The sequence below is a fragment of the Enoplosus armatus genome, chromosome 3 (assembly GCF_043641665.1).
Source record: "Enoplosus armatus isolate fEnoArm2 chromosome 3, fEnoArm2.hap1, whole genome shotgun sequence".
NCBI lineage: Eukaryota > Metazoa > Chordata > Actinopteri > Centrarchiformes > Enoplosidae > Enoplosus > Enoplosus armatus.
The window spans coordinates 21,225,356-21,252,479 of NC_092182.1; the positions used below are offsets into that span (position 1 = coordinate 21,225,356).

Below are 27,124 nucleotides of genomic sequence, written 5' to 3' on the forward strand. Positions count from 1 at the left end.
TTTCTAATCCCTCCCTCAAAACTGGAATTTCAGCTTTAGTACTGCAGCAGGGTGCTTTTGGCTGCTCTTATTAAAAAGTCTCATGAGAAGTGACATAGACGCGCCATGGTTTGAGCTGCCTCTCAATTAGCTTAATTGTACGTGTAGGCTGCCTGATCTTCATCCCAACATTTAACAAGAGGTAAGTGTCAATTAAATTCAGATCTTTTGAGCTCATTGCATTATTTTGTTTTAGAAAAAAATATAAAACATGTTTAGAAATGTCAGAATTAATGAACCATAATTTTATGCTGAAAGCCTATCCCAATTTGCATGAATGTTCTCATTTACTCTGGCATGGCTCTGGACATATCACATGGAAAACAAACAAATCAAACTAAACCTCATTCTAATACTAATGAGCCACAGTATTTTTTTACTGTATCGAAACAGAACAGAAATTACTTACATGGTAGATTTTATTTTAGCAATGTAACAAGCACTTATATTTGAAACTGAGAAGTGTCATCCTGCACTGTTCAGTCATGTTTTAGCCCTGGGTGTAACTGTTCACCCTCTCTTCTTCAGTTTCTCTAAACTTGGACTAATGTCTGACCCAACAAAAATGCTCAGAGAGGTAATACAAGAAGACTGGGCATAAATTATTCACATAAAACATCATGAAGGTGAACAAGTGGTATGAATACTTGATACTTGCTTGCCATGTCTAGGCTTGACCCAAGGCCAAAATATATGCCCAAGTCTATCATCATACATGTATAAACATTGTTTTGTATTGTGTTAATTTGTGTTTTTCGGTAGTCTTTATACACATAAATGCATTTTCTGTTGAGTGTTTTTCTAAGTGACATGCAGGTCAGATTGAAAATTTCACATCACAATAGCAGTATGGAATATTTATTTACACCAAACCCACACATATTTCCACACGTATAACAGACTATAACAGTCAGTGTCATATAAATCTTTAATGAATGTATTTTTTCTCATCTCAGTTTCAATTGAGGGGAAGATTGCAAATCCACAATTACGGAATCTTTGGAAAATTGAAACTAAACAATCACGATACACATGAACAGAAACCTTCATCTAAAAAATGTATTGACAGACACAAGCAGATAGTTTCATAAGCTTTAGACACACACCTTAAAATAGCATTTTTAAAATCAATAAATGACTGCTACAATGTGTCCTGTACTGCTGTAATATATTTATTATTATTGTTATTATTATTATTACGTTTAAAATATGCAAGATTGCACACTATTATTTCAAGCTTCCATTTTATTGAGATTGCACAATTGAAATCAAAACAAACAAAACATGGCCAAAACATACTGTTTGCCTAAGACCTTATTGTGAGTTTAACTTTGAATAAATGCAAGCCTTTGTAGGAAATTGTTCATCAAATAGTTGATGTACAAATACAACCTAAAAGGAAGGTATCACGGGCAATATTAAATATTACATTCTACATTTGACAGGGTTTGCTAAACTCTAAAGATGCAGTATGTGAATTGCCAACAACTTGATTTCTGCTCTGGTTTTAGAGCAATTCTACCATCTTCAGTGTATTCATTTATTCTGGAAAAAAATGGAGGGAAAAAGACAAAGGCAATTAATAGTTTCAGATTTCAAACATCATCACTGTATTACATGCATATCATGGTGACAGCATCTTTAAAATACAGTTAAAATTTACCTCTGACTGTCAGTTTAGTGGAGCACTCGGCCCTCCCCTTAGAGTTTTCTGCAACAACCTTGTATTCCCCGGTGTCTTTAGGTCCAACCCTCAATATGAGCAGAGAACAGACTCCACAGGTGTTGGAGATGTAGTAGTTAGTGTTGGTATTCAGACTGATATTGTTGCGGAGCCATGTCACATGTGGTGTTGGATCCCCTTTTACGGCACAGCTCATGTAGCATTCATACCCTTGAGGAGCAGCGTGCATTTTCAATGGGACAATGAACCTCGGGGGACACTCTAGATTACAGAGCTTTGTTTCTGGCATGCTCAGAGTGAACTTTTCTGGAAGAAAGCAGATATGCATTGCATCAAATTAGAATTGTAATCATCTAACAGGAGAATATGTTTCAGCATTGGCCTGATGGTGGCACTACAGGTACAGTATGGTTGAAAATTTACAGGTACAGTACATTCTGGCATTCTATTCATATACTACAGTATTTCATCAAAGCAACATATCATAAATAAATAATATCTACTTAGTGTTTCTGTGTCTGCTAATGAAATGAATAAAATGTGACGGCCAAATGGTTTGGAGTATCTCAATTCAATTGATAGCCATGAAAAGAGACTTCTCAAAGATACTTGATTTGGTATGATGATCGTAGTTAACTCTTGACACAAGGAGAAAAGAAATGCAGTGATGCAGAGTTACAGGCCAAAATGTCGTAAAAGCATACAGAAACATTACTGTACATTGGCACAGTACATATGTGGTCCAGTGGCATCAGTCTTTTCAAATTAAATATCGTACATTGGCTGATGTGATCTTTGAACATTGTTATGAGGAAATATGTGGTAATATGTAAGTACTATATTTGCTTAAGTTTGTGCTTCTTCAAATACAGATATTGGTCTACTTGTACTTTTTGAACCTGGAAGTCATAAACATTTACCTACCTTTTTTGCAAGAAATCAACCACTTTGGTGATTCTGAGGGTTTGGAGGATCCCATGTCATTCTTTGCATAGACTCTGAACTGGTATTCTCGGCCCGGCATGATGTTGCAGGCTGTGAATCTATTGTTGAAGATGTGATCTGCAACGGTGTGCCATGTTCTTTTACTTGAATCGCGTTTAGTCACCATGTAGTGCAGCCTGTCGTCACGCTTCTCATCTGGAGATGGGGTCCATGAAATGGTCACTGTGCCAGGCACGTTTTCGTCAGTCTCCACAGGACCTGGTGGCTTAGGCTCATCTGGATTTCAAATACAAAAGTATTTTTTTTTTCTTTTTATCTACAGCATATGGAATAGGTGTAAATTATTGTACAGTAAGAAGGTACAGTATTTCACCAAACTCACCTGTGACTCTGATTTCAACGCTGAATGTTTCTTGGCCGACAATGTTCTTGACAATGATAGTATAGATTCCAGTATCTAAGCGCTCAGCGGAAGGAATCAGAAGCTGGGATGTGCCCTCTGCATTGCTGATGGTCACCTTTTTAGACACCGGCACTCCATCTTTCAGCCAGATGACCTCAGGCCAAGGAGAGGCCTACAAAGAATGTAAAAATATATTTTTTTCAGAAGATGAAATGAGAAATTAGACTATATATGCATTGTCGAGGATATATGTCATCGTAATTACTTCCTAAATTACCTCAAAGTTAATGGTGAATCGTGCAGAATTCCCTGCTCTCACCACCATGAAACTCTTGATTTTGGCATCCGTGAAACGTGGTCTCACTAGGTTAACAGCAGGGTGAAAGCTGGTCATTAATAGTCATCAATAGTCAATCTTGATGTTGAGAATTGCTTTTTAAGGATAGAGGGCACACCAGAAAAATCTCACAATTCAACTGCAAAACTACATATGAATTATCTTTTATGTTGGATATACAGTACTGCTGCAATCATTTGTGTTCGTTCATTTGACACCAACCAATTGAACTTATTGATGAAAGTTTTCATCTGAACATTATTGTGTTGGTTGTTATTATTAGTCTTTTACAAAAAAGAGTATACAAGAGAGTATAACATATGTTTTTGCAAATGTACATATCATATCCTGATTTCATGAACCACGTTTCCAGTTGCATCCTCAACTTGAGTCACATGATACTTAGTGAAACAAAACGTATAATGATAAACAAATTTTAGTGTTGATCTAAACATTGAAATGAAAGTGAAAGTCTTGCTTGCTGCTGTCATCTTACATTACTGGTGAAAAGCTTGAGAAGCCAAATAGGTTGGTAAGTGTTGAACACAGTTGTCCGCCCAGAAAGCCAGTTCATCAATCAATTATCTTGATTATTTAAACCAGGCTTCGAAGATCCAGATCAAGGTAACTCTGGGTTGGGTTTGTGGAGTATCTATTAATCTCTTTAGGTTAACTAAAGTCAGGATTTTCACAATAAGCTTTTCTATGCCTGTACATAATTGATTCAGATCAGTTTAAAAATTCATATTTTTTCATCAATAGGTTAAACTCATTGATTATACAACGCTTTAACTATAAAGTATTGTTACAGGGGAGTCCCTGTAATCACAATGTTACATATAACTGACATAAATAACTTTGAAGTGAATTTTCTTACCAGGAGGGGGCATAGCGAGGATGTAATTATCCAGGTCCTGTGGCACTCCGTTTCCTCCATCATTAGTAGCAACGACTCTCACCCAGTACATGGCCATTGACTTCATGCCTTTGACTGTATAGGAAGTCATGGTTATTGCATTTGAATTGCAGCGATCCCATTCTGTGTTTTCTGCAGGTCTGATCTCCACAAAATATCCTTTGGCTTCATCCTCAACCCCCTCAATGTCCTTGGGTTTGGTCCAAGACAGAGACAGAGTTGTGTAGGTGGAATCTGTCACTTTAAAGTCTATGACTTTACCAGGAGGCTCTGTAACACATGATTCATATTCAGTGCTGCAATTTGGAGGCTGTATGAAGTATTGACAAAATAATGACCATGATAACATTTTTAAATGTCCACCTACTCTTAGGGTCTCTGGCAAACACAAACTCAGACGGTGTACTGAACTCCCCTGCTCCAGAGTTATTGATTGCTGACACACGGAACTCGTACTCCATGCCCTCAACCACATCTTTAACTCCAAATCCCTTAGCTGTATAGGAAAAGAACATATGCAATATAGGAATTACAGCATGCTGTCATAACATGATCAAACAAAAGTAATGTGTGAATCATAATGCAACCTGTGATCATCTCATTAGGGGGGTTGACTGGGCCCCACAGGTTGCTGCCCTTCTTGCGTTTCTCAACGTTGTATCCCAGAATATTGGTTCCTCCAGTGTTGGCTGGAGGAGACCAAGAGAGGTTGATGCAGTTCTTGAAGGCACTGACAACCTTTGGTGCTGATGGAGGTCCAGGGTATGCTGTATACACAAAATATTGGGATCTGTAATTTCTTAGTCTAAAAGGTAGATTATTTTGTGTACTGTGGGGGAATTGGTCATGACGTTGGAATTACAAAGGTTTGTTCTGAAGAATCAAGGCCCGGTCACACCAGACAGTGGCACAGCGAAATTCATCTGTGCTATTTCATGAAATAGGTGATGGTAGAGGCCTGATAATGTAGGGACTACTCACAGGGCTAGATGGTGAACTACTTTAGCTGGTGAGCTTACGGCTAACATGCTAGCACGGCGAGAACATGCTAGCGCTATGCAGTCACAATAGCTCTCTAAGCATCTTTCTATTTTCTGTACTGCGGAGTTTTCTTCGCCCTGGGGTCTCATTGTCAGGATCATTTTATTCAAATTTGCGTGTTCACCAAATTTGAACTTGATGCGAGAGATCTGTGCGAATTTTCTTGTGAATCTAGTGAATCTACCAATCGCATCAGTCCCATTGTTGTTGCTGGGAAATTTAGCAATCAAATGCCGGCCTTTACTAAAAAGTATTTCTAAGATAACACAGTTTCATAATATTGGTCTGAGTTTACCTTTTGTACCAGCTTGAATGTCCTCTGTTTCCATCAGCTCACTGGTGCCTATTTCAGTCTCCACTCTGATGCGATAGCAGTACCTCCTGCCGTGGTCTACGTCAGAGTCCCTGTATTTGGCCTCTGGACCAATTGGCCCCACCTTCTTCCAGGTGTTGCGGCCAACTTGTTGTCGTTCAAGGATATAGTTGCCTATCTTGCAGCCACCGCTATCTTTTGGGGGCCTCCACTTGAATTCAATTACAGAGGAGGAGGCTTCAACAATCTCCAGAGGTCCCATTGGAGGAGTGGGTTTATCTGTCAAAAGCAAAGTAGCATATACAATATTAATCTGTGCTGTACATGTTGCCTAAATTTGTAGGCTATTTGTAAATAAAAATGTTTTATATACATACCCAGTACAATAAGCTGGCTGAAGGCCTCAACAGTGCCGAACTCATTTTTGAGTTTTATCTTGACTTCACCACTGTCCTTGCGCTGCAGCTTGGTTAGAAGCAGACGGCTGCTACCATCTGAGTGCTCTAACTTGATGTTTCCTTCATCCGAAAGTTCTTCACCCTCAAGGTACCACTGAACTTTTATGGGTTCCCGTCCAATATAAGGTAATTTGAAGATAGCTTTGTGTCCTTTTTTCACGGTTATAGGGGTTTTAAATGCTTCCAGTTCCTCAGTATCAAATCTGGGCGGATCTACAATGATTGGCAAAACAGTACAGACAGATATTTTAAGCACTGTCATGCTATCTGGTTACGTACTTTAAAGCTAAAAATCCATTTTACATCACCACCATGACCTGCGGGCACTCTCTAATGAATGATGCAAGTAAGTCATTTCTGTAAGGAACATGTTTTTACCTTCAACAACAATCAAGGCCTCTGTTTTCCGCCCATCTGCTTCAAATTTATATTTTCCAGCAAATTCCTCAGTAACTTTGTGAATTTTCAGCTTGTGGAAAGTTCCTTCTTTTGAAATTGTTATACCCTCAGATGATTTCATCTGGAAAAAACAAACATATTACTGTAACACAACAAATATAGATAAAATCTCATCTGTATCTCTAATGAATACATGATAATCACCATTTCCTATTTGGTTATATTACTGCACAAACATCAAAGCCCATATGCAATGGGGACCCTGGGCTTACCTCTTCTCCATCTTTGTACCAGATTCCCTCACAGTCTTCCCTGCTCACTTTACACTCCAACTCTGCTGCTTCTCCAATAATGGCTTTGCAGTCAGAAAGCCCAGCATGAAAGTGAACTCCTGGGTCTGAGGATTTATCAACCAATAAGTTAGTCAATGCACACCACTAACAGCTGACATCTGCATACAAGTTGTTGTTTAGCTGTTTAAAGTTTTTGTACATCCATCTATGGATGTGCACACACTTACCTCACTTTTTAAACAGTCATCAGACATCACAAATGTTCTCTCTGCATTTCTGTTTGTATCATGTATTTTATAATTGCTTTTGATTATAAAATACATGTTAAAATGCAGATTTAATGTTGAAGAGATTGTATTCTTTGTTTGTAAGGGATGTAAGAAGAGTGCATTTATTTGAAACTTGATAAAGATGTCGTCTTGGTTAATGTGTAGCTTGATTGTCTTGTTTGGGAGTGGCCTTCTTCAACTTGAAAGTTTGCAGAGTTGAACTCTTGGCACAGCTCATAAGAATGTCATCACAGAGGCCTTCATTTGCCTCTGTTCACTTACTTACTTACTCTTGAAACACTCTTAAAATATAAAATATCCCACTCAAGACTGACAGTTCCTTGGTCAGTGTCAGAAATGAGCATTTTGTCTGTTTGATCTGAATTCAGTCTTCAATGTGCAGAAACGGATTTAGAGGTAGGTCTTCATCCTCTGAAGTCTGCTCGGGTTGTCTTCCATCTTCAAATTATGTACAGTAAGAGTGTGTGTCTACACACAAGTGTTGAAGTTGTTTTATCAAGAATAGGATCTGTTCTGCAGTTGTTCATATATATATATTGATAACCTCAATGCACCGACTCATCCTGGATCAACATTTAAAAAGCACGATTGTTAACACAGAGCACAGTTGGATTTGAACATACACATACTTGCACACATACTCACACAGTCTGCAAACACAATACATGAGAGACAGAGGTGGACACATTAATATAGAACAATAAAATGCCTGCTGATATCCAACCTGTAGGTCATAGAAATACAATTGTATAACCAATGCTGTTCTGTTGTCTGCAGAACAAGACTAAAGTATGTTTGAGTATGTAGGATTCACTTCACTGTCATGGCGCCTGAAGAAATGATTATAAGACCAAAAGTGCATCAAATCTGATTAGCATTTCTTAAAGCCACTCTCAAGGTTAAGTCCACTCTTGCTGAATTCTCTGATCATTCTAAAAGGCCATTTAACCAATTAGAGATCAAATGTAGCATTCTGCTCAGTGGTCACACACTTTTCATGTTAACCCTCAAATCACTGGAAAAGTCATCTGCTCATCAAATGACTTTTTTCAGTGACAGTGCTTCCCATGCAGCAGTTAATGCAACGGCAGTAATCTTACCACTAACTGTCTCCATGATCAATGGGCCTTGCCTTGCACGGCCTGAACGCTTGCCAACTGCTGCTGGCTCACCGCCGTCTGCACCCTCACCATTTTCAGCAGATTCAGATGTTGGCCCGGTGCCATTATCACCACTGGCACCACTCGCCTCTGTGTTTTTTGGTTTTCAGTTTTAGAGGATATCATCGTAATTACCATCAATCCAATGTTTCTCATTTGCAGTTGGATATGCCTTACAAATAACATTAATGAAAACAGTAACAATAACAATTAAAATGTCAACATGGAGCATGAAAACAAGATCAGCAGCAACAACAGAAATAACAAACTTCAATACAGAAGAAGAGGGTGGTGGAAAAGGTGATATCCAACTTGTTATTAAACATGGGCTCCATAATGGTGTCACTGTGAAGTGACTTGATTAACCTTGGTTAGGGGCCTTGTGGATTGTGTTTCTTTTTCCTTTTGGAGACTATTTTGCTATTGAGTATCACTTTCTACATGAATACATATTGTAAAGTATTTTACCACAAGGAGTAATACCAGTGTCAAAAGTGCTGATACATTAGTGCTGATAGTTTTAGTAGTTTTCAACAAAAATGGACTATATCTGAGTCCATGATATGATGGTATATCGATATAGTATTTCTGTTACTCAAAAGTACCAAACCTCAAAATCTGTTATGAACACGCTCTTGAGTTGTCAGTCACCTTTTCCATTTTTCTACCCTCTAACATAACAAACTTGTACATGAATTGAACAAGGTATTTATAACAGAAAGACAAACATGAAAGCACACATATTAAGCACAAAACACAAATATAGAACATATCTATATTTATTTAAGTAAAGGATTAGATAGCGACTTCAGAATTTAGAATAGCATGTACATGCTGTACTGCGTTCTGTTTCTCAGAAGAGGCACCAACATATAAAGATATAGACATAAAATTATGTTTTATTAATCAGTATTAGCTCAATTATTCATTTAGTAAATAGTTAATAAGTTAATACTTAAAGCCTGTTGTTTTCAATAGTTTTTAGACTGAAAACCATGTGAGAAATTATATTTTCTTTGACACATGAAAACTAAACTAAACTGTACTTTTTAGTGAAGCCTCTAAACTCATCCTACAATCGTACACATCCTGAATAAAGCTACTTCTATCACTGAGGCTTGACAAGACCTTTCTGAAATATCTTTTGAAATTGGCCCGTGCCTCAGGGCGCTTTTAGCTAATTGTATGATTGGCAAAGCTGAGCAGTGCAGAGCTTTGTAAAGAGTCAGTGGTTTAATTTGGTCAGTGTTATATACATATATTGTTAATGCAGCTGCATCTAAGTTAGGAAGTGTTGTGATGTCAAAGCCATTTTCATTCAAATGACCTTAAAAGTCAGTAAATTGACTTCAGCATGCAACCTTTGACATCTCTTACCAACAACAGCTTCTTCAACCTCCACATTTTTCCTTTTGGGACGTTTTCCTTTTTTCCCAGATTTTTCACCTTGTTGATTTGTGGTTTCCTCATCAATATTATCTCCTATTAGTGATAATAAATGGCAACTTTATACAGAATGTCACGAATATCTAAATGTGATCATTTACTATTGTCATATTAATGTTGATGAAAATGTTTTGAAAAATGTGGTTTCAAAATTCTTTATATATTCATATAAGTATTGTTCTTCTATTGATTAAAGATATTGTAAGCTACTGATAAGATATTGATAAAAGGTTAATAGACTTTTATAATGATTCTGAAAGTTCATGAAAAAGACAAACAACAGTAACATAATAAACATCAAAAGAGATTAAGAAGAGACTAATATCAAAACAGAAAAACATCAACAACAACAAAATACAAATACCTTCCATTGCTGCTACTATTCATAATAATAATAATAATAATTCTTAAAGAAAGTTTCTCTGTAAAGATGTTTATATTGTATTGCATTGTGATAAGCATTTATGAAGTATGATTGAATTTCTTACCTATTGCTGTATCTGCACCAAGTGCACCGTCTCTCACAAGTTTCCTTCGCTTCCCTCCTTCTTCACCCTCTCCTCCATCTCCTTCACCCTCAAATTCTTCATCAGAATCTTCAAATGAATCATCTTCCTCTTCTCCCTCAAAACCTTCACCGCCTCCAGCTAGGCCCCCAGCTCCACCCCCAGCTCCACCTTTAGCTCCAGCTCCACTTCCATCTCCACTTCCACCTTCACCACCTGCACCACCACCAGCACCTGCTCCGATGCCTTTGCCACCATCAGTTCCGTCACCCCCTGCACCACCAGCACCACTGGCAGCACCAGCACCTCCAGCACCATCCGCAGCAGAGCCTGCACCACCAGCAGCACCAGCTTTTTTCTTAGTTTTCCTTGCAGCTCCATCCTTGCCAGCTGCTGCCCTCTTCGCCTTTGCAGCAGCCTTAGCTTCAGCTTTAGCCTTAGCTTTGGCTTCATCCTCTGCCTTTTTAGCTGCTTCAGCTTCTGCTCGGGCAACTGCATCTGCAGCTTCTTTCTCTTCTTGAGCCTTCTTGGCAATTTCCATTTTTTCTTCCATTTCTTTCTGATATTTTTCCTGCTGTTCTTTAGCTATTCTTATCAGATCATCGTCATTACCGCCTCCAGCCAAAGTAGTTTTGCGAGCTGCCTTCTTGCCCTTGTTGGCAGGATCTTTGTCAGCTATAAAAGATAATGTCAAATGTATTCAGGATTTTTAGCTGACTGTTAAATTCGGAATTTAACAATTATTTGGTGTCAGGGGAAAGTATCTACAAGATGTTCCATATTTATGCATGCAACTGGAAAGCATGATGAGAATCCCCAAAGACAAAAAAGTAGAAAGACAATAATTTTCTCACCTTCAACTACAAGCCAGGCATTGCAGGATTTGATACCTGCCACAGCAGCATAGATACCGGCGTCCAAAGGCTTACAGTCCCGCACAATCAACTTGTGGATAAGCTTATCTTCAGATACAATGATTTCATGTTTCTCACCATTTGACAGCAGAGCGGTTTTGCCATACCATTTGATCTCATTCATAGGTGCAGTCAGGACACATTGGAAGAGAGCGTCCTCTCTTTCTTCTGCCTTAACCTCTTGTATTTTGACAGCAAAGTCAACTTCAGGTACTGCAGGATTACAGAAACACACAAAGAAGAGAGACTATTTAATTTCATCAATCTATCCATATTCATTTTCTAAAGTACATATTCTGTACAGAGTCACTGGTGGGTGTCGCAACTCAATGTGTGCATTTAATAAAAAAAAAACTATGTTGAGCAACAATCGCATTTACTTAAACCTAATCACACATGATTGAGGACATACCTTTAAAATCTGTGGAGAAAACGTTGACGCCCTCAACATCCACTGAGTAGAGTCCAGCATCTTCTGTGCCTAGTTTGTTAATTGTGAATATATATTTCTTGCCAACTTGTTTCAAACTATGCTTCATGGCGTCGCCTTCTTCTTTGGTGAATGGAACCATGACGCCATTCTGCAGAATTTAGTGACATGTTACCGTTTCGATAATAGATAATAAAATGCTGCACGATAAGACTGGAGTAAGTAGTTTCTGCCTCACCTTGTACAGGAAAACTTTGCTGCTAGGATCCTTGAGGTCCATGTCCAACTCAATTGTTGCACAGTCGTCATCATTGACCTCAATATGTTTCAGTGCACTGATTTGTGTAACAAACTACAGTAGAAATAAAGAGATAAAAAAACACAAACACTGTAAGCTTACACAGTATAAGATAGACACCAAAAACAAATACGCTTCTAAAACAACAAATTATGTTAAAGCAGTTTTGTTGGACATGCTTATGATAGAATTTAAGAAGAATCAAAAGGCCACATACCTCTGCAATCTCCTCCTCTCTCTCTCTCTTCATTTCACTGAGTTTCTTCAGCATGCCGCGGAAGTCTGTGATACCGTAGTCGGCACAGATGCGCTCGTAGTCTTTCTTTTCTGCACTAAGGAGAATTTCCCAGACCTTCTCCTCTGGCTCCATTGGCTTTTCCTCCCGTGATCCATCAGGATTACTGCAGAGTGAGAGATTTCATTAAGCCCCACACACACCAACACGCTCAAACAATTGCTCTCATACTGTCATAGAAAAATCACTGTCATAAAAAAATACCAATATAAATAATTTATTTTAACAGACTTGCAATATTTCACTCACCGTTTTTTCAGTTTTTTTCTGAAGTCTGTTACATCTGGGGAACCATAACGAAAAACATGTTTGTGTTTATGTCATGTTTTGTCTTTTACAAAACTATTCAAAAACACAAGGTTCCATTTAATTTCATTAGCGTACATTTTGAGTAAAGATCCACAAGAATTGGTTTCTTTTTAATAAAGTACATCTGTGTTTTCAGCTTAATGGCTAATAGAGGAAAGTGTCCAATCCTATCTAATTGGCACCCCACAGTGTATCCCCCGTGTGCCCAAATTAAATTGTGCTCCTCACACACATTATCTGACTGATCAAACATTACGTTAAGTTGTCTCCTTAACAATGCTCAGGCAAGAGAAACCCAGAATAACTGGCCAGATCTCTAATCTCTGAAGTGCCTTTGATATTTCTCGGCAAACTTACAAAAATGAAGGCAATCAATCAGAAACCATGTGTTGGAGATACAGCCTAACATGGTTCTGGTTGCTGATGTTCACATTTTTCAGTCAATTTCTAAGAGAGCCATTAATGTGTCAAGTGTCAGCGCACAGAGGCACTGGCGCTGATGTGACAGATGCACCATGACAGGCATATTTTTCCCAATATCTCCAATTAATGAATAAAATGTCACGCTGATATGAAAATATATGGGCTAGATTGGAGCACAGGGAATCTGAGAGGTGCTGCATCAGTCCAAGTATTGATAGCTTAGATGAAAACCATCAACCTCTATTCATCTTTGTACACAGCTGGTTGCCCAAATCCCTAAAAATGTTTTTTGTAAAAATGTGATGAATGTGTTTTTAATTGCAGTGCTAGTTTGTCTGCTATTTAGTGCTATTTGTGTCTGACAGGGGGAAGGACAGTGTATATGAGCTCTCTTTTGATGAAAACTTTGCCTTTAAAAAGGTCAGCCTGACACCCAACAAACACAAACTACCTTGCCAAATAAAAAGAGTAAAATTAGCACACCTCTTGAGGTAAAACTTTGAAGGTCAAAATGTATTTGAAACCTCACCTTCTCCTTGTTTCTTTTGAAGCTCTTTGCTCTTAGAGAATCCAACTGTAAAGAATCAGTCACCTTAATTTTCATTACCTGTCTTCTCAATTGAATACAAATATGCCAACTTATCAGGAGGATATATAATGCATATTATCTTACACACTTGAGAGACAGAATAATAAGGATTTTACCCTCAATAATATTCAAGACAACAGTGCAAACAGCCCTTCCATATTCATTTGTTGCAAAACACTTGTAGGTATCAGCATCCTCCGGAGCGACCTTGGGAAACTAATGAAATGCAAACACAGAGTTAATGGCATTTTTATTATCACTGAAAGCAGTATTAGTCTTAAGACGTGGACGCATTATATTTCCGGTTTACGAATATTCATGTCTCCCATTCCCTTCTGCTTAAGCCAAAGGGATGGACAAATTCAGGCGTGCCTTTCTTGTTTCACTGAAATCTCCAGCCGGCTCGGGCCGATTCGTGGGTCACTTTTGTTCAGCTTTGACCAAATGGATGAACTCGACCAATAGAGACACTGGTGCGCTGTGTTTGGTCATTATTCTAGCTTGTTTTATCACTATATGTAGTACATTGTCACACTACCAGACTGCAGATTGTTGCGTCACTCTCACACACTGTTTACAATCTGTGATCGCTCTGATTAATGTTTATTTATTACCTGCATCATTTTGTTAAATGGCGATGTAATGGGACCATGCCTTTAGGGTTTGTTGCAAAGTATTATCATTTATACTGCTACATGTAAATCTTACCTCAATGGTATGTTCGTGAGATGCCTCATCATACTTCTGCAGGCACACATCAGGGTGATAATGTATTTCTCCGTTGGCTCTGCTCCATGTTATAGTAGGTGTTGGGGTGCCCACTACTATGGCTTTAAAGACTGCAACTTTACCTGGAATGGGAAAAAATTAAGGTTTTCTCATTAGTGGCATATTATTCATTGCTGCATTTTTAGTGGAGGTGGCAGTGGTGCAGATGCATGGTACATTTTCTATTTGGATTGTTAAGTTCACCACATTGAAGACATTTCTGATGGGTTTTTTTTATACTACCCCTTAATGTCAAAGATCTGTGATGTTACATATACGTTACATTGGGCGTTTATGGTAAATTTGGCTTTTTGAAATTAGTTGCTTCCTTCACTTGTGTTTACATGTCACACCACCATTTTGACATGACTGTGACAGGTCGGCCACCACACCAGGATGTTTCGTATATGTCGCTTAGGGACTTAATGAGTTAAGATGAAGCACAAAGCTGTATAAGGAAGATTCTGGGGCCTTTGAAGTGTGTGTTACACTGGTGTCACCATGGGTTCTTATGGGTTAAGATGGACTTGGGTCTGGCTCTCAGAGACATGAAGACTTACCCTCTTGAATAGTCAGAGCAATGGGTTTGCGAGTGAAATCTGGGGTTGACATTCCCTCTGGAAGTTCCTCCATAAACTGTGTTATCATGACACCGGGCACTTTCGACTTCTTCTTGATGCCTAATCAAAAAAACCCCAAAACATTAACAATTAGACAAGCTTAGCGTACAGAGGGGACAAATTAAATATACAGTGTACACAATGTATTCATTAAAGCATGAAAATGTTAATGACTTATTTTGATGAGCCACTTCTGTCAATGAGTGAACTGAAAAAGTTCAGTATGTTGAAGAAAAAAAGAAAACTTATTAAGAAAGGCTTACCTAGGCTGTATTCACATTTAGTTCAAGAGTGGATAATGAAAACAAATACCCAGTAAACATTTGTCAGTGTAAACTTCACTCATAGTCACATTTACACAAACATGTCAAGTGTTTATCTGAAGAAAGCAACAAAACAATGCCACAATAATGGATTGAAGACTTCTATGGCTAAGAAAAGAAACAAGAACTACCTAAAGGTGAACTCAGGCCAGTATTTTATGTGGTCATTTATATTATCTTATCCTATTTAGATAATATTATTAAATATTTCAAGATGATCCAGCATTTTCTGTGTAAACTGACATGTAAATAGGGATAACACAAGCAAATGCTATGCCAAGTTCTGAACCAAATTAGCATGACTATCTCTGCCTCCTTAAATGTAACCCGCCAAAGGTTTGTTGTACTTGTTCTCATTTTCTTTTTGCAAGAACAGAATGCAAGTGAGTTAATTTACATCCCCATCTTCTTTATATCTCCTGTGTGTTGGCTTTGCTCTGACTACTACACCCTCACAACAGTTAACATGGAGCACTCCCACTGGATTCAGAGTGCTCATAATGAGCAGTACATACTGTAAGACCCGCGGACGGGTCAGAAGTCAGAAACCTTTCCAGAGGAATGTGACTGTCTGACAGCTTTCCAATGTGTGAAACATCTCTGTAAAAGAAAACGTAGCCAAGTTTTCTGTTATAATGAACTCTGGACTGTCCCACATCATGGGCCTCTTGGTATTAGTAGTGAGTGTTTAATACTGATATAAACATGCACCCCCAACGGACTTTATTTATGTAAGTAGCAGGCGTAATAAGATAATAGTCGGTGTTGTAATAAATTCAGTATCCTTGCCATAAACATCAATGTTTATGTCCTGTTGAAAACGTGAGTGGTTAATATTAATTAGAATATTGGACAATTCACATTTAACCTTAAATTCATTGTAGTTTACGTGAAGAAAACTGACAATGATTCTCACTGGCTAGCTGTTTATCTCCAGGTAAAGGATTACCTCAATTAGCAGAAAAATTCATCTTACAATATTACATATAACTCAGTCACAAAGTTGTTTTTCAGCTCTCTAGCTTGCAAATTTTAGTCATAAAGAAAAAACGAAGATAAAATGTTAAAAGATAAAGAGATAAAAAGATAAAATGTTTATCTGCTAAATCTTATGTCAGTCAGATTTGTATCTGGTGTTTTTCTACATAGCACACGTCTACATATGTTGTAAATGAATGATTTCAAGTTTAGTGAAGTTTTGTACTAAAATTTGTAAAGTTGACTTAATAATTAATGGATGAGGCTGAATTAATACATTTCATGACGATTTTGTTATACGACTAAAGAAGCAGTTCATGACCACAGCAGTTGTTTTAGGAAATGTGCCATGTGCACACGTACAAATGTCTTTAGAGTTGACTGGCAGGAGGTTGAAAACATTATGATTATGAGTTTAGATATTTAGATATTTTTTCATTTGAACATCACATTTATGTCATTCATGATACAATTTGCTTGTAATAACTATAAATATATTTAAGAAGTCTACAGTCATGAAGGTGGACATCTGTAATGAGTGAGACACCCTATGTTCGTATTTGAACTGCAGTACATATTATTCCTATTTCTAGCACAGTTCAGTCTAAATTGTGAGCACCCAAAACAGGGAAAATTGGCCAGAAGTCTTCTTTGTGGGGAAAAAGGCTCTGCTCGCTCCAGTTTCTAGAAGTCCACAGGGTACAAATGATACAAGTCCATCTTGAGCTTTTTAAAACTCTTTGAAAAGTCTTTAGAATTAGGCATAGATACTGTGATTGATAGAGTACCAACATGGACTGACCCACAGTAATCTCGGGGGGGGCATCATTGAATGCTGATCACAGAGGTTCAGCTGGTCCAGGGATCCCTGGTCTTTAATAATTTTCACTTGGCATGAAAGACCTGTAATAGGCAGAATATAAACTATAGAAGATATAGTTCAAGGAAGGAGAAATTAGCAGGGTGCCCCAGCGTTTTGCAGTCTGAAGCGCATTGGAGGTGAATTGCTTGCGGCAGGTGTTACAGAACAAGCAGAACGATCACGCTGTGGAATCGCGAGGATGACGGGGTCATTAAAAGCCATATGTTTGCATGGAAATATTGATCAGCCTATTAATGTAGAACAGCAATTAAAGCTGCGTATTTAAGCCAGGCATTGATTTCATGGGTCAGTCAGCAAAAGGTAATCGATGGAGTGTAATTTAACATGACTTACGTGTTTGATAAGTGCTGTGTAAAATGTATATCTTTGTATATTTGAGTCATATTAGACATTTGCAAACGTCAACAGACTCTTGATATCTTATTTTTTTTAAAGATCTTCACGGCTGTCAGATGGATAAGCATGTACATGGGCTGCAAGCTGAAGGTTTGCCGTTCAGTCCTCACCTGAAACGCCTGTGGCTGAAAATAACAACTGCTCTTATCGTGTCTCTAATACTGTTGCACTGGAGGACTGCTTGTTCTGTCAAAGAGTTCTTTACCAAACAATGACAGTTTTCAATGTCCCTGCTTTGCTTTCACGGGGATGAATTGTTACCAGAATAGGCATTCCTGAAAAAGCAATTATTCAGATTTTGCAGTTCATCAGAAATGTAAGCATAGTGTGGAAAGTTTTTTAAAGTGTTCCCCAATCCTTCCTCTTGTTCATCCATCCATTCATGTTTTAATTTGTACTATACATTATTTTTTATTATGCACTACATTTAGCTATAGGCTCTCTGACCTCTACTTGAATGAATCCAATGTATTTTGTATCAGTGCATCCCACAATGTTGACCACAAAGATACACAGAGCTGGAACAAACTTACAGAGGATATTACAGTCTTCTAACCGCCTTTAAACTTAATATTAAGTCACTTGAGTGCTGCACTTTCTTCTATTTATTGCTCTGTGCTTTCATCTTTTTAACTTCTTCTAGCTTTTTGAATTTGTGTTTTTCTTATTGCATGTCTTTTATGGCTTATAAAGCACTTTGAAATGCCTTTGTGTATGAAATGTGCTTTTTAAATGCACCTGGCTTGCCTTGCCAAATAAATAAATGAACAAATGAATGAATGAATGATAAAGAGTACGCTCAGAAAGCTTTCCAAAACCTGCCGACTCACCAACATGTTCCCACTGTTTCTGTGTGATGTTTTGTTTATTGTCATCAGTGCAGTTTTTGCCAGTTGCCCTTGTTGGCTGTCAGGACTTTGCAGTAACTTTGCCGTTCTTTGCTGCTCAGCTGTCCAAACATACAGTAACTAATGCTGAACTGTTTTCATTTGTCTATGTCCCAAGGTAATTAGATTCTGTCACTGGTCTTTATTGTCTACATCAGTTCATCACTCTTGAGATTTACTACAAAGTTTTCTTTTGTAGATGTGAACTAATAACTGGTTGACTTGCACTTGATACCTCAGGTCATTGTGTACTTGTGTTGTCCCAGAGTAGTTGTCACAGGAATACAAGAAATCAAAAGATATTTAGAGTTGGGCGAGGCTTCAGGGCTTCCAGAGGTCATGGATGTCATTCCAGCTGATTACCTCGAGACCTTCAATGTTCTGGGGTTAACTTTACAGCACACGGTTTTCTTAGACCTGCTTTGAACTGCTAGGATCATAGAAATTGCAATTTTGTATCTGTGACAGTCCTGGTCGTCACAGTGAAGCCAAGAGAGCTTGTGGGTCAGGCATGAAAAGGCCAAAAATCTCAAGGGAATACAGAAAGGGTGTCTTAAAGGGGTGACTCAGTTTGCGTTGTTGTTCATTGTATAAAACTACAGCCTCAAATATGACTTGTAATCTACTTATTCATACCAAATTCATGCAGTTTGCAGTTTACATCAATATTAACCCAAAGATACAAGTTAATTATGATTAAGCTTGATGATTTGTGCGATTTAAAGGGGGCACTGGGGTGGCCATTCAGATTAGCTAGATTTTAGGTGAGATCATGCCACTCCTCGGAGAAGTCCCTGTAGAGCAAGTTCACTTATTGAGACTGAACTGTGCCAACATACTGTGCAGGACTGTAGGACAGAAGTAAAAAAGTGGCATTTTCCCCTTAAATTACAACATAAAGTAGACACATGGAAATCAACCGCAGTGCCCTCTAGCAACAGCCTTGAGCTAGTATTCATATGGAGGTTGTTTAAAATGTCACAATGAAATGCATCTGTTGTGACACTGAAAGTTGAATCATCCATTTCGGATGACACCTTTCAAGGAGTGATGAAGACCACATCATACATGCAACTCACCCAACATGGAGTCATGCACTTACAGAAGGCAGATCGTTTGTGAAATCTGATTTCTTTTTTTGCTCGCATACCTTTGTCGTCTGGGTGAACTCCTTCAGAACCGTCGACTTAACACGCAACGAGAAAGCAGGAGAGGAAACAGGACAGGTAAATTTTAATCCTGACAAAAGCACCATGGCAGGTTGGAACTTCGACAGGATTATGGCCACGTTGAACATGAAACACCACAATATACAGTGTCACCCAGGAGTGGGAAGCACAAACACAGACACAACTTAGGCAGAACGAAATATTCAGAGACACATCACACAACAAAAAAAGGTTAGTAATAGACACAGTATAATACACTATGTTAGCAATATGTACAGCAGCAACTGCAACTGCTGATTACACTTAACTTCAAGCTCGCTTCCAGCATTTTCTCATGGCTGACATCTCAGGATGATTCCTGCGCAGTGCTTGAGAGAAATAATGTGAAAGTACTTTGTGGAAAAGCAATTTGTTGGAAATTAATGTAAAATAAGCCTTCATTTTGTCTTCTATCAAACAAGGACACCATTTCATTTTCAGTTTTCTCTTCAGCTGTGGCACTTGCATTGATCCTCCATGATGATTTTCTTGCTCATCCTTGAAGCCATCATCTGTATGTCAGTGTTGTTCTTCCGATACACTCAGAGTGACCCTGAGTGGAGATTCTTTGACTTTTTCTATTTGTCATGAAGAGATTTTTTTTTTTTCCACAGTGTGCACTCGTTCAGTGATTACAGCTTATTTGCATTTCATCTTCTGGCATCGGTGACTCCTCTGATCATTTATTTGACCGACATATTCATAATCGCATCCTTGGCGAGGAGAAGTTGATGAACAATATGGTCAGCGCCACATTCAAACGTTTTTTCAGATAGCGTCCATTTAAAAAGTAGCATCTGTGACCTTGTTGACATAAATGTGGTCTTTGCTGTTGAGTTTTCTTGACATCATGGAGGATACACTCTACACTGCAGGGATTTGAAACACCATGAATATTACTTGGACGGCTTCCACTTGATAAAAGAAGCTGTGGTGCTTATCTTTGTTTTCTCTTCGCTGAAATGGTCAGCCCTCAACATCATACAGCATTATTCAGATGTCTTGGGTACGCCACGTCTTCAAAAAAGATGTATTTTGTAGACACCGACCTTGTGAAATCTTCGAAGTGGTAGGCTTCCCAGGTGTTTTCTTTTCTTGCAGCGTTTCATTTTTTCTTGAATGCAATACCACATATATATTTATTTTGTATAGAGATTAGTTGTGTAAGTCGAATGGATCCTGTTCATCTTTATTCCGCGGGCAAGAGTAAATAGGTGGAGACAGCTGCGATACCAACCCGTGACTGACCTAACCAGAGAGGCCGTACATCACCCAGCACTTACCCGCCTGCCCAGCGGCAGTTTGGTCGGTCACCTTTGACCTCTTCCACATCTTGGTTTCCTCTGGAGCTCTGCTGATTCAGAAAGCTCTGCAGCAAAAAAGACAGAAGATACAAGAGGAAATATTTAGCACTGCATACATGCATGGCTCAAAAGCAAATCAGTGAACACTGACTGACATTCTCCTCAGAGCTTCAGGTGTCCGTCTTTTTAACTTTGAGAATGGTTGTGCTTTTAGTTGCTCATTCTCTTTTTGAACATTTAAGCAGATGCCACACAGCGGTGGTCATTGATTTATTTAAAACTTGTGGAGGAAAACCAGCTGCTCTAATTTGCTCAGATGGCTTTTTCTAAAGCCCACTGCAGTTACTCTAACCAGTCAGTAAGAGGCAGCAACCAATGTCATTTACAGTAACTGTTGGCCTTAACATGGGATGAATACCTATCTCAGGAATCCTTTGAGGCATGCGTTAATTAAGCAAGGAACTTGTTGAAGCCTTAGATAAACAGGGTGAAGAGTTAGGCTTATTTTAAAATACTGTACGCGTTATCACTGCTACAGCCTCGCATATATGCATGTATTAATGTATGTATACCATGTTTTAAATTACCTCCTCACAGGCTTTAGAGGGAAAAAAGTGCTAGAAGATGCAGCATCTCCCTTCACTTTATTAATATATACATATACAGTATTTATCAACTTTATTACCAAATGATATCCATTATTTTTCAAAAAAAGAAACAACATTTCTGAGTTTAGTTTTAGTCTTAGTTATGATCTTCATTGACACACCACAGGAGTTTTCCATACAAAAAACATGTAATGTGACACTTCAACTGACTCTCACTCACAACTGACTCATATGACACTTGTTTGACCGTCACATGAGTCATATCCCCTCTCTGTTTTGAAATGTCACATGCATCACTTTATGCCATTGCTATTTTCTTCTTCTTGTAAAACTTGACCTAATGACTCAAGTTGAGAGGTCTTAACCTTCTCATTGGACAGGGACTTGAAGTAGGTGTGGTTACATAAGGGTAATTCATATTATTGTCATCATTACTTTGCAGCTGAATGTAGATTTCCAGAAAATATTGTTGACTCGAAGAGGTGAGTGCTGTTTAAATTCTGCTTTCAGTGCTCAGTGTGAATAACATTGCACTTTTGTCTTTAATTGGACAACCTAATATGGTAATATGACTGATTCTTTCCCCCGGTGCCTTAAAATACCTATTATTAGGATTTTGTTTATGATTATGGATTTTCAAGTGCTGTTAAGTGCTGCCATAGCTGTATAATAGCTGTTTAATAATACAAAGAACGGTTGCTGTTGTGTACAGCTCACTTAGCATGAAAACATCTTAAGTAACTATTAATTGCATGATTCTTTAAATGTCATTATCTTGTCCATCTACTGTAATAGATGCACACCTACTGTAGTATGATGCCGGGTTTACCAAAGGTTTTTACATTTTACACCTGTTCTAACAGCATGTGCACTCAACCTGCTCCCACTCCTCTAAACCTTTAAAGCCCCTGAAAATGTTCTATTTCTCTCTGACATTAAATATTCATCACTAAATAAGCAACAATCAAAGTTCATGTTTGGAAAACAAAAACATCCTTAGTTATTAATTATTAAGAGAATAACACTCTGCTAATCTCGTGATTATGTAAGACCCAATTGGCCATAATAAGAAACTGTTTGAGAAAATAGATTTTCAGGGGCTTTAAACGAATTTAAACAAAGCTGAAATGTCTGTTTGAAACATGTGTCTGGTTTTGTTGAACGGAGGGCTTCTCTTTTTTGACTTGCACCATAATTTCAAAAAACACTGAATCTTAAATATTTCACCTCAAATTTTAAATATTTACAGTCTGTCCTGATGTGCCACTGAAAATAAAACCTGCTGTCTTGAATAGTAAGTGCTTTATTTTTAGTTGTACACATGCTCCAGCATATGTTCAGCAAGGTTCTGGGCTCCAGCACCGATCTTGGCTCTTGGCGGATCTTGAAAATGAACTACGCAACACATATGGTAAAAGCAAAACAGCCTGCAACAGGAGACATCTTGGCAGAAGGCCCTTTGCATTAAAGGAAACCCGTTCCTCTTCCCTCCCACCGAATAGTTTTGCCATTTTAGCTCATTACATTTATAGTTTAATGTTTGGCCGAGGCTCTCGTCTGATTGAGTGAATTCTGGCCTGTGGGGGAGGGGACGTTGTAGACAGAATAACTGGCAGTAGATCCTGAGCATCTTTCCAAGTCGCTGTCCCTGAGATTTTAAAGATTTTATAGATGCTGTTGGCTGCATTACAGTAAAAAAAAAATGAAGAGCCATGCTTCATAACATCATTACATATAACCAGTATGTAGGCAGGCTGGCTGTCACTGCGGGCAACATAACGAGTCACCAAGCTTAAAATTAGAGAAGGACTATCTGAAATGTTGGACCACTGTAGCAGAAAGAAAATATATCCAGCTTTTCACCGTCAGTCAACACTCAAAGTTTGCTCTGGCTCTTGCCTTCCCATGTCTTTACTGGTGATGTCATGTTTATATATACAGTAAATATGTCTCTGTTACGTTGTGTACGCGCAATCATGAAAGAGAAAATAGTATTGATATGAATATGATAGACGAGTCTATTTTCCTAATATGATGTTTGGTATCTTAATTTAAAAGATCTCTGTGTACAACACCACATTACTTAAAGTTGACCTCTTCTCGTATTATTATTTTTATTAATACAGTAACAGTCTTCAGAAGATGCCAGTGAGTTATTTGAAGTTTGTAAAAAAAAAAAAAAACACGCTTGAAATGCTTCACAGCACGAATTGCGCCTAATGTGTCAGTAGTACGTGACATGTCTCAGTGATTCAGCCAGCCACTGCAGATGACTGCACCACTGACCACGTACTCTTGAAATGGCATATGGTAGCTTCTCGAATGTCCCTCGCTGCATTTCTCCACACATCGCCGACTGCAGCTGAGCGAACGAGACAGAAAGAGGCTTCAGCTCTGTAACTCACACAAAACTGGGCCTGGTGACAAGGCCTTTTGGTGTCTAATGAGCACTAATGGTGTTATTTGAACTTCCCAATGGATTTGCCCATTTGTTCAATTGCTGTAAGAGGGCTGACAAGTTGATCCATGTACAGCATGTTTTTCAAAACATGTAAGAAACGCTTAAGCCTTAGCATGTTATGTGTGGCAACATGCTTTGATCATTCTGTGTTTATTCTCCTTCACTTTTCGTTTCTTTTAAATTGCTCGGGTCCTTTCAGATCTATGAAGTGTAATTGAAGGTAACTGCTTTTTACAATTTTTTTCATGTGCACAATGTGAGACACAAGGATAGAAGGAACGGCCACAGTGCGAGCAGTATCAAACGCAGTCCTGTGTGTGTCTTTAATGTGAAAATAAATCCTATTTTCTGCCAAAATACAACCCACACCCTCCATGCAGCTCAGGCTACATATCGATTTGATACCTCCATCTAAAGTTAGTCATCACCAAACAACCTCACAGCTCTGACCTCACCACTATGATCCAGCCTCGCAGATTTAAAACTGTGAAATTCAAACTGAGAAGCTGATTTCATGCACCAACACCAAATCTGAGTGTCCTCTATATAACAAAATCCTATACAATGTTTAACGTATATCTAAATTATTAGTATGTTTACATACTTGGTAATTTGAGCAACTGAAATTAGACAGCACATAAAATCCTGTTTACTGTAAGTCACTGTATTGTTGTAAGCACAACAACTTCAGGTCTTTGTAGAGCAAAAAAGAAGCATGTCTTCAATACACAGATGCATGACCAATTTAAGTTTTGTGCTGCACCTATTTGTGCACCTGCTGTCGTCTTTCTGATGCTAACACTGACAGCACCTGTATTTTTCCCGATTATGTTCGCAGGGGCTGACTAATAAGAAATAGGTTGACTGGAATCCATATCTCCTCTCTGCTCAGAACATTTTCCCATCCAGCCTTCGTTTTGAGGGCCACCTACCTGCTCACAGTCCTCAGTGCTCTCAGCTCTGTTCCCTTTCAGGCAGCAGTCTGGTCACACTGTGCCGTCTCCTAATTTTTTCAATGTAATAGATCCTTCCAGCAGCGTGCAAGTCTGTGCTTGATGCTCCTCTACTGACTAGACCCAGTGACTGCCAAAAGCTGTTTAGGCTTTTTTGTATTTGTGGTGACTCCAAAGACATTGGAGGTTGAGTGGGCGGTGAAGCAGGGGGAGGGGGGGGGGGGCACAGTGGAGGGTAGGTCAGAGCAGGTTAAATACCTCTTAAAGAATCATTTGTTCCCATGAACCAGATGTAGTGACACAAATGAAGATGAAGTTTCTTTGTTCACAAGCCTGAAATCGAGATATATCGGAGTTCACAAGTTTAGGGCTTGATTAGGTTTGTTATGTGTAAGTGCGCTGTAAATATTTCACTTATAAAGTTTAGTGTCCTGATTTATAAATGTGCTCTTAAATGATTCTTTATGGTAATAAAGAAGACTGAGTGCAACCAAACCCATGATGTTTTTGTTTTTCCACATTATAAAGGATCTTCATATTAAATCCTTAAAGACAGTAGACATATAGACATATAATTAACAATACACTCCATCTCACATCATTGAGCACACTTTTATTACAGACCACACACTGCATAAAACCTAAAAAAGGAAAGTGCATTATGTTGAGTAGAAGTAATACATTCCTGACAACAACTGGGACATATTAATTACCACCCTGCCAGCTTCAATTAACAAAATAAGGCATTTCTAAATGTTCAATATTGATTTGACAAACTGGAGTGGAAATATATGATGATGTTTATCGGATGAAGTTTGATATCCAGGACAAAGTGCCCTCTTTAATCCCTTTGAAAGTATTCATAACAGACCATTAGAATTTAAATAGAGTTATTTATCACGTAATATTTAACCATAGGTCGGCTTAGAAATGTTATTCTGCATTTGGCTTTGAATAAAATCTATAAATGAATACAGCTACCAAATCAAAGTTCAAGGCTGCAGCCCTTGAATGCTTCTCTCTCGTCTTTTATTACAGACTCTGGTATTCCAGTTGCACGTCATGCCCAGAGTTGTTGTATTATTTTAAGACATGCTGTAAACGTTGTCATCCGCTGTCCACAGAGGCTGAAGTAAAGAGATTGCGTCACATTGTCGTCTCCCATTGGGTGTCGTGACAAACACGGGGGCAGCTGTTATGAGTCCGTATTGTTCCTACGAACATCTGAAACAAGATCAAGAGTATCAGCAAGTGCTAATAACTCCAACACAAACATCCCTACCAGAAATACACATACAATAAATGATGATACTACGGAATAAAAGCATTCACACACACAAGTGATCCAGATTTATTTATGTATGAAACATGATGATAAACTTAGTTACTTATTTACAGTATACAGTTAAGTACAGTATACTTACATTGAAGTGTTTTTATGTTCCTCAGCATTTAAAATTTAGCTCCCAATAACATGGGCTTGGATTACTGGAGTGACTTACTACCTATAAATGATATATGTGTTTTAAGGACAAAACAACCCAAATTTGTACCAAACAAATGTATATCTTAAAGGCACAGATACGACAGACCTCCCTGAAATGTATTTTTTACACATGCCGGTCCTCCTGACTGTCTTTCTTGCCTCGACAGTAAAACCAGTGAACTTTGCCTTCTGCAATAACAACAACCATAAACCTGTCACACTCAAAGAAATGTGCCTCCAGTTATCATCTTCAAGGGTCTGTAACTATTTAAGTCATACAGTATGCATGATAAATGTATAGGTCATTGCAAATAGCATTGCTGATCTGCTTTCATGTTTAATTTTGAAATACAATTTCAGTTTTTTTTTTATTTCTGCTTTAATGTTGATGTTTAGTTGTCAAAAACTATCCAATAAGATTTCAGAATCTGATACAGTAAGACGAAGGTAGCTCACATGTTTCTAGATGTCATACAATCATAAGTGTTTAATGCTTAAGCATACATACATTTTCGCCAGCTACTTAACTGGCTTACTGGTTCACTTGCATGGAAAGATGACACCACAGGCATGTTGTGGTTTATTGACCAGAGGTTTAGCCATGTCATCTGGTCAGGTCGGGGTCTGGGAAGGGTTGATGGAGAGCATAAAAGCTGTCCCGCGCTATATTTGGGTTGATATCGGAAACCACAAATACAACAAGATGCCTATAGAAAATAATTTCAGTGAATAAGGCATAAAGCAGTTGTTTCATATATAAT

General features: G+C 38.3%; 1 protein-coding gene across 1 annotated transcript; it reads right to left on the bottom strand.

The window, feature by feature from the left end:
* Nucleotides 1-917: 917 nt before the first annotated feature.
* Nucleotides 918-20,883, bottom strand: igfn1.1 (immunoglobulin like and fibronectin type III domain containing 1, tandem duplicate 1). The gene is made up of 25 exons (XM_070903257.1): nucleotides 20,835-20,883; nucleotides 14,817-14,936; nucleotides 14,197-14,339; nucleotides 13,605-13,704; nucleotides 13,429-13,473; nucleotides 12,417-12,450; nucleotides 12,090-12,273; nucleotides 11,813-11,926; nucleotides 11,557-11,725; nucleotides 11,085-11,357; nucleotides 10,213-10,905; nucleotides 9,725-9,760; nucleotides 8,219-8,296; nucleotides 6,808-6,932; nucleotides 6,515-6,656; nucleotides 6,056-6,349; nucleotides 5,661-5,957; nucleotides 4,912-5,091; nucleotides 4,692-4,820; nucleotides 4,286-4,594; nucleotides 3,349-3,434; nucleotides 3,051-3,243; nucleotides 2,648-2,944; nucleotides 1,703-2,029; nucleotides 918-1,584 (listed from the first exon to the last, which is right to left on the bottom strand). The coding sequence occupies exons 1-25, from the start codon at nucleotides 20,881-20,883 to the stop codon at nucleotides 1,580-1,582; spliced, it is 4,422 nt and encodes a 1,473-aa protein (XP_070759358.1). The 3' UTR covers nucleotides 918-1,579.
* Nucleotides 20,884-27,124: the final 6,241 nt, after the last annotated feature.

Excerpts from the sequence above, each read along its gene's own strand:
- igfn1.1 (XM_070903257.1), bottom strand. The coding sequence starts at position 20,883 with ATGTGGAAGAGGTCAAAGGTGACCGACCAAACTGCCGCTGGGCAGGCG. Across the intron at positions 4,821-4,911 it reads CCCTAATGAGATGATCACAG|CTAAGGGATTTGGAGTTAAA; the intron begins GTTGCATTATGA and ends TTTCCTATACAG. Across the intron at positions 3,244-3,348 it reads GATTCACCATTAACTTTGAG|GCCTCTCCTTGGCCTGAGGT; the intron begins GTAATTTAGGAA and ends CATTCTTTGTAG.